This window comes from Myotis lucifugus, unplaced genomic scaffold (genome assembly GCF_000147115.1).
Source record: "Myotis lucifugus unplaced genomic scaffold, Myoluc2.0 scaffold_153, whole genome shotgun sequence".
Taxonomy (NCBI): Eukaryota; Metazoa; Chordata; class Mammalia; order Chiroptera; family Vespertilionidae; genus Myotis; species Myotis lucifugus.
Genome location: NW_005871201.1, coordinates 3,140,009 through 3,148,574, shown reverse-complemented (window position 1 = coordinate 3,148,574; position 8,566 = coordinate 3,140,009). Strand labels below are relative to the sequence as shown.

The 8,566-nt window shown below is 47.6% G+C and overlaps 1 protein-coding gene across 1 annotated transcript in view; it reads right to left on the bottom strand.

Annotated features, from left to right (window-relative positions):
* Positions 1-2,599: 2,599 nt before the first annotated feature.
* ANKRD33B (ankyrin repeat domain 33B) overlaps positions 2,600-8,566 on the bottom strand; it is a 29,342-nt gene continuing 23,375 nt past the window's right edge. Inside the window, exon 4 of the mRNA XM_014461412.2 lies at positions 2,600-8,421. Coding sequence (XP_014316898.1) covers positions 8,278-8,421 — 144 coding nt within the window. The 3' untranslated portion in view covers positions 2,600-8,277. The remainder of the gene's footprint in view (positions 8,422-8,566) is intronic.

Genomic DNA, 8,566 nt, shown 5'->3' with positions numbered 1-8,566 from the left:
TGGCTGAGGAGCACAGACGCTGCTCTGGAGGCCCTCAGACGGAGTGCCCCCGGGACACACTTTAGGCCTCCCCTACCGCACCCCTAGGTTCCATGGGAAGGAACTTTGAGTTTCAAGGTTGTGCAGTATTAGTCAGGAAAATCAAGGAGACAGACCACCTGCCCCCTCCCCCACTCACTTCTCATGTCCCAGTTCTCAGACTTTTTGAATAGGTCTACCCTTTGTATGTTACCTTCCTATTTACTGTATTTCTACCCATCACATACACACATCATTTGTCCTTTCACAAACAACTAATGCCAGTATTTCTAATAACAATATTGACCTAGAACAAGGTTTCATTTAAAATTTGACCTCTTATTGAGGGCCTTCCTTAATCATTATAATTTTTGATAAGTGGGATCATGATTTTTAATGCATCAGACTTTAGATTTCCTAAATGCAGAATAGAACTTTCCAAATACATAGGAGCTCTTTGATTTTAGTCCCATCAAATACACATAAATGACAAACTGTGTGTGATTGTAATTTTTTTGGAGCTAAAAAGAAACAAAAAATAGTTTCTATAAATCAGGAGAAAATATAGAAGAAAAAATGTTAAGTTTGGGGTAGAAAAAAACTATCTTGTAACACAAAATGCAAATTTTTTAAAATTAGTTTAACAAGTTTGACTAAATCATAATTTAAAACTTTTATATGAGATATCTAAAAGATAAGTGATAAAATGGGAGAAAATAAACACAATATGTGTCAAAGAACTATGATCCAAAATTTGTAGCAAACTTCTACAAATCAGTAAAAATTACATCAGAAAATAAAATAAAGAAGAATTGAGAAACAGATACAAATAAGAAAATTTTATAACAGGAAATAAAAGTGGTCCAAAGACACATGAAAAGATGCTCAACTTTGCCACTAATTGGGGAAATGAAAATTAAAGGAAAATACAATTGTTTAACTATCGGATTGGCAAAAATTAGAAAGGTCTGCAAGTGTTGCTGCAGGTGAGAAATGACTCCTTTGTCCATTCCCAGCAAATCTCAGCAGCCTCAACACAGCAGAAGCTATTGAAATTACACTGCCTTCCCTTCCACCTGGCAGGTCCCACTTTTACACCCCTGACTTAGGAAAAGATTCACTTGAGTATACAAATAGGTCAGTTCAAGGCTCTTCCTCACTTGTAAGAGGTAAGAACCAAAAATACTGTAATAGTCCAACATGGAGAAATGGTTGAATGCACTGTGATGCACCTCTCCCAAGGAATACTACACAGCAATCAACAAGATTCATGGGACTAACATGCCCTCCCCAACACGGGTGAAAGAAACTGTACATGCAGGGGGATCTCACCTGTATAACACCTTGAGGGAAGGAAACATTGAGAACGTATTTCCAGAAGGATGCACAAGTAATTGGTCTCCGGGGCTGCCCCGGGGGAGGGTAAGTCACTTTCTCCCTGAGACCGTTTGGTTGATTTCTTTTGTGTTTTGAGAATTACTATTTTAGCTGTAAAAAAAAAAAATTAATTTTTAAATTCCTTAAAAAGCTTTCCAGAGTCATTCAACTAAAGAAAAGAAACTAAAGAACAACATTTCCATTGTACCATCGAGGTAAAAGACTACTCATAAAAACAAAACTATATTTTTGTTATGACTTATGTATGTAAATACTTGGAAACATGACTGAAGGATGCCGATCTATCAATGTGTAGCCTCAGAAGAGGTGGCCTGCAAAGGAATTATTTTAATGAATGATAAAGTATTCATTGGTAACTTAAAACATTTTTTAAATGTTATCTTTGAAAAGTAAAGTAAACGTTTGTCAGAAGAAGAAACTGCACATTTAATTTAATCAAAATAAGTAACATTAAAAATACTGGTATATTTCCCGAGCTGGTTTGGCTCAGTGGATAGAGTGTCGGCCTGCAGATTGAAGGATCCCAGGTTCAATTCCAGTCAAGGGCAGAGAAGGGGGCATGCAGGATGCAGCCAATCAATATTTCTCTCTCATCATTGATGTTTCTATCTCTCTCTCCCTCTCCCTTCCTTTCTGAAATCAATACTATGTAATAAAGAGGTAATATGCAAATTGACCATCACACCCTCACACAAGATGGCCTCCCCCATGTGGTCAAAGATGGCTGGCAGGGGAGGGCAGTTGGGGGCAACCAGGCCGGCAGGGGAGGGTAGTTGGGGGTGACCAGGCTGGCAGGGGAGGGCAGTTGGGCAGGGGAGCAGTTAGGCATCGATCAGGCTGGCAGGGGAATGGTTAGAGGGTGATCAGGCTGGCAGGCAGAAGCAGTTAGGGGCAATCAGGCAGGCAGGCAGGGGAGCGGTTGGGAGCCAGCAGTCCCGGATTGTGAGAGGGATGTCTGACTTCCAGTTTAGGGATCGGGCCTAAACCGGCAGTCGGACATCCCCCGAGGGGTCCCAGATTGGAGAGGGTGCAGGCTGGGCTGAGGAACATCCCCCACCCCTGCATGAATTTCATGCACCGGGCCTCCTCTAGTAAAAATATCTTTTTATAAAATACTGGTAAATTTCATTGTTTCATTTTCTAATTTATACACACTTAGGTTTATTCAAATATCACACTCTGGTACCATAAGAATGTTTATTTCATGAGTAATTTTTAATTCTATAACCACAATTTCCCCACATTTTTACATTATCACATTTTTTCCCTACACTTTTAAAACATTAAGTACAGAATTTAGAAGTTAAAAAGGAAAGGTACATTCTTTCTGCTGAATAATATATCATATTTAACTTAAAGATGATTAACCTTTTGGATATCAAAACCGAAGCTGCTGGGGTCACATTTATTTTGGGGTTCCAAAATAGCCCTGAGGTCTAAATAGGAAAATACCTCTTATAAACAAACAAAAACTCTCATTTCAAAATAAAACACTATGAAATTTACAGAATCACATCTAGACTCAACGTTTTTTACAATATCCAGAAACCTACCGGATTTTTAGAAATGACAACGAAGATAGCTTACATCCAGCAAACAGAGCTTATCCCAAGATGAAACAAAACTGGAAACCGGGCCCCTGCGCAGCCTGCTCACACACATCCACAGGCCCCAGGGAAGTCCCAGGCAGGACGATTCAAATGAAGAGAATTTCAATGAGATTGGCTTTTCCTGTTTCTATGAATGGGGTGTATTAGTCAAATTCCTCAGGATGTTCCAAAGGCTCCCAGACTTGCTGGTAACATTTCTGGGTGTATAGCTTCCCTTTATAGTTTTCATCAAATTCGACATTGCAGTGCAGTTCCAAACCAGCTTCTAGAACTTCTGCTCCCAAACTGGTGTTAAAGTGCTTCCATGTGCGCCCCCCCCCCCAAACTTCCTAACGCATCAGGTCAACACAGGCCACGCTCTACCCGCGATGGCGGCCTCGTTTTTGTTTCTCTTCTACATTTTCCTTAAAAACAATACAAAGGTATCACAGTCTGATGAACCGATTTCTCTCAAGCCCCAAATTATGTTACCTTTGATTAGAGCATCTAACACTGAGGCCAACTTCTTAGCACTTCTTCAGGGCAAAATGTGGATTCTATGTTAGCCTGGTGCCGAGTCTCAGGGGAGTCAGCCCCCACCCGGTGGCCACTCTCCAACCAGAGTCCTCTGAGGCAGGGTCCCTCCGTGCCAAGGATGTCAAAGACCCATACCGGCTGTGGAACCTCGCCAAGGAGCTCCTGTACTAGTCACCTGGGCAAAACCGCCTCTGAAAAGGAAGGCCTGTGTTATGACACATTGGCTGTTACACGTGTGTTGGCTGGAGTGCCCACAGTGGCCTTAGGCTGTCCGGTCCTCCTGAATACACACCGTCCAAGCAGGTCACCCCTGAGATTCCCCGGGAGCCAGAGTAAAGCCACAGCAGCAGTCACCTTTGTGAGCACAAAGCCAGGTCTCCTCTCAGGTCGTGTGTGTGCACGCATGTGTGTGTGTGTGCACTCACACCTTATCACACACTGTCCACTCCGGCACAGCTTGCTGCTGAGGGCTGTCATGGCACGACAGGGGCCACACCTGTCACATCGGCTTATTTCAGGCTGGGTCAGAGCGAGGAGGTTGTGTCCTGTACGCAGCACTGGCATTCGCCCGAGTCACTCAAAAATCAGCTCATCAATCCTGGTGGTTGTGGGGTTTCCTATTTCTTTCAAAAAATAACCTCCAGAGGAAGGTCTTCAGCCACTTATTTTAAATGTTAATGAAGAACCATGTGAATTCAAGGGCACCGAGGTGAGCACTGACTCAGCAGGTATACAGAACAGATGCCCAAATAAGTTTTAAAAGCGTGGAGGTGCACCTCGAGGAGAGAGAAACCTCAAGTTGGGAAGAGCCGTTCTTGTGTTTAGTGCTTGGTGGCAGCCGACAACTCTGCTGGATGGTTTTGTCATAAACGTGACTTGGTTGTCTTATAAGGGGTGACTGTGCTTGACCTTCCACCCTTCCTTCCCCAGATGACCCTGGCCCTCCCGGCAGCTGCTAACGCAAGCCCGCTGCAGGGGAAACTGAGGCCCAGGGCCAGGTGCAGAATCCAAACAGTTCCCCACCACGGAGCAGAGGGCCCCGAGCATGTCAGACCTTCCCAACACTGTAAACAAGACAAGGTGCTAGCGTTTTCGCATATAAAGGGCTGTGACTAGGAGCTTCCAGTCGTTTGTGATAAATCTTAATACTCCCGGGAACAACCGTGCTGTATGACGATGGAAACATGAGCGAGCGTGAGTCAGCAGGTGAGCCTGGGGGAAGAGGAACAGCTGACTAACAGCAGGGCTGCAGCTCATCCCACAGAGCAGGCTGAGCGGGTTCTGGAGAGAGGGCTTCTCTCTCCTGTAGTGTGGACGGCCAGGCAGTGCTCCTGCCAGAGGCTGCGGGGGCCCAATCACACCCACTCCTTAGTCGCGGCTCATTTATTTACGTCTCGGGGAGGTGTTTCTTCACAACTCGGTGCCCAGGATTCCTCCCCGGGGACAGCAGCTTCCCATCCATGCAGGGCCGGGGCCTGGCTCCACCTCCTGCGATTCAGTGTCAGACAGCAGCCTCGTCTCCACTCAGCCGCACAGCAGGACACCTGTTACCACGGCCAGCCAGCGGAGGCAGCCTGGAACGGCCCCTCTGAGCCACAAGTCCCACTTCCAAATGACATCACGAAATCTTAGCCTTTTCGGCACAATGAGCCTCGAGCCTTAGGAGGGCCCGCAGTTGAGATGACGAAGGGATTGTATCTCCCACCTTCATATTCCTGAGGTATCGCATGCTGCCCCTCGGGAGCCACGTCAAAAAAGGTAAAGGTCCCTAAGGTTCTGTGGGCGTCTCCCTCGTGCAGCCAAAGCCCTGGAAGGTGCTTGCGGCCTCTGAGCACCCAGTTTCCCCTGCTCCTCCCCGCTCTGGGCTGGGCGCTGGGCCGGCGGTAGCACACTCAATCACATGAGCACACAGGAGAGGGAGTCATTTCACACACACCCCAGTGTCAGATGGGGAGGAGCCAGGTCTAGAGGTCACAGTGATGAACGGTCCGTCTGTTATCACTGCCACCCCTGCTCCCACGGGTGAGTTTCCCTTTATACACACAAAGGGCCCATCCACAGAGGCCGCTGAGAGGCGCTGAAGTCACCCCATGTGCACCCCAGAGCCACAGGGGCAGCAGGGTCCGGGTTTCCAATAACCAGGAAGTCTCGACCGAGGGGCCATTCCCAGACATCTCCCTGGGAAACAGCAGCACTGACGTTGCCCTGGACACATTTCTTCTGTCTAGTTTAATTGTAATTCACACAAACACTACAAAGTATTAAAACATACTTCCACTTTGCCCCTACCTATGTTTATATATAAATCCCTGAGAAGGTACCTGTCAAGTTGAAATTTACTATTTATAGTTCATAAATATCCTGGTGCAAGCAGACACCAGACCCTCCCTCCCCTGTACATCGATGTGGGACGGGGGGTTGTCATCTGTCAGGAGAGAAACTTAGGGCTCCCTCCCTAAAAGCCGGGGGGGGGGGGGGATTCTAAACCACCTGCACAGAAGCTGGAAAAATCTGCCCTTGGTTCACTATTGTGTGTTTGGAGGTCATGACGTGATCACACCACAGGGACACCACACCGCCTCTCTGAATGGCCTTGCTTTCCTGCCCTGTTTAGACGTCAGAGCGGTGGGGCTAGGGACGAGCAAGGCAGTCAGCCAAATCTGGAGAAGAAAACAGGCAGAGGAAGAAAAGGCAAGTGAGGAAAAAGAGAGGAGGCGAAGGGGATGGCAGGGAGCCAATGTGACAAAGCCGAGGAGACATGGAAATCAGAAGGGCCATCCGTGCCCCTGCCCTGACACTGGGGACAGGGGCAGGGAATGGCCCCTGAGTGAGACACTGCAGCCAGCCATTCAAAGCAACAAAAATACATGAACACCAAAAAAGGGATCTGAAAGGATGCCAGATCAGACCGCCAGAGAGACCAGGCGTGCTTCCACCTTGGGGACCAGCCCTCATCTCATCCAAGGGGACTTGGCCAATCCCAACTCTTCGGCACCAGGGTGACCTGCAGCCAGCTGCTACCAGTGATGCTCAAAGTGGGCCAGCCCTCTGTGCCATCCTTCCTGTGCCTCTCAGCAATGCGGGCGGAACTCACTACAATCTGAGTTACCACCACACCTATTCCCCATCAGTTCAGGCACAAGGTGCAATAGTGAGGGTGCTGGCGAGTGAGTACGAGACCCCTGGTTGCTCAATGCCTGGTGGTGCCGAGTGGGAGGGAATAGAGAGGCCAGTGCCACCACCACCCACAGCATGAGGCAGCCGGGCACGGGTCCCGACGTAGCCAGTGAGCGGGATCTGACCTGTGAAGGCAGGAGGGAAATGAAGCGCTTCTCACGCCCTCTGCAATATTTTAAATCTAAGCTTCCAAGCAGGACCTAAATAAAGTGCTGTCAGTAGTGCCTATGTGACCCATACTCTACAGCCCAGATGGCCGGAGATTCATTAGAGTTTCTCAATGCTCGGCAGATTATAAAAAAAAAAAAAAGTATGGACAGAAAACTCCCACTGAGAGTTCAGGGCCCAGAGCAAGCCACATCTGTGCTCTGCCAAAGTCCCCACTTCTTGGAAATTCTACACAGTCGGTGTGAGGATGAAGTGAGCATCGGGCAGTGATAAAAGGAAAAGGAAGTCCACCCCGGGGCGTCTTTGGCACTGGGTCTGGAGGAGACTTTGCCTAAAACAGTCAGTTCTAATCCCTGCTCCTCTACCATTTGCCCCCCTCCATTCCAGGGGTTTCCACTCTGGGGTCCTTATCGTTTTGCATCTTTTTAATATTTTAAGACCATCTGAAGCCAATTTATCAAAGAGTACATATGACTTACTTTTGTATTTCTAATAATAATAATGTAGATTTGCCCCCAGGTTTATTAAAAATAGTTTTGCCTCTTATATCTGTTTTTGAATGTTAAAGTTTTTCTATCAGCTTATCTAAAATCCCTTGCTTAAAATGAGTTTAGTTCCAGCAATAAATACATGCTTCTCTATGCACTGTCTCATACTTTGACAATAGGTTTTTCTTCATTGTTATTCCTGTATGAATAAATAGCTTTAAAAAAAATAAGATACAAAAAAATCTGATTCCTGTCTCACTTGATCATTTTGCTGTTAAAAAAAAAAAAGTCTCCATCAAATAGAAACAAATATTTGGCATCACTTATTCAAATCAGTAAGAATAAACAGGGCTATGTGTACCCACAATGAGAAGGAAAAGCAAGATCGAAATCAAACCGCAAAAAAGGAGGGAGAATTCCATACGTCCGTATGAAATCATAGAGATATCACAAATAATTATTGCTAGGAACAGTATTTTAAACAAAGGGTCTTAGGTAAGTGCATTAAAACTGTCTTAAATACAAACAGCCCTACCACCAGTAAAATGCTGCAAATTTGATCGTAATTAAAATACAAAATTATACAGAAAATGCCCTTTGATAACTTGGTCTTAAAATTTTCTTGAGGTCCTAAAGGTAGGAGCTTTTAGGCAAATTGCCTGCCAGGTGTACGGATGGCTAGAACTGGTCTTAGGCAGAGTGATTTGTGCTGTGACCGGTTCACTCTGGGGTGCGGCCTGAACCAACACGGGTGGCTTTCTGGGGCCCCCGAGGATCCTGTCCCGCAGGAGAAAACGGGGCCCCGAGCGGCGAGGGCGAGCGGCGGGCGCCTCCTGCCCTGCGCGCCGCCACGTGCCCGCCCCGCGGCCGGCTCCCCGGGCGCAGCGCCCCCGCCGGCTCCCTCACGTCCTCTTCCTCCAGGGCGCCGCCCGCCTTCCCTTCTGCGCGGCGGCCACGCGCTGCTTCTCCGCCTCCTCCGCCTTCCTCTTCTCCTCCTTGGCCTCCTTGTACCTCCACTTGGGGAGCTGCAAGGTGGGCGCTGGTCCCTAGGCGCCGCCCTTCGCGAGCGCGCCGTCCGGGCTGAGAGGTGGGGCGGGGGCGCCTTGGTGACGCGCAACCGGGGGAACCAGCTCGGTCTGATCCGAAATTGCTCAGCATTCGCAGGGCAGTGGCAGTAGGGTGGCCCTTCCA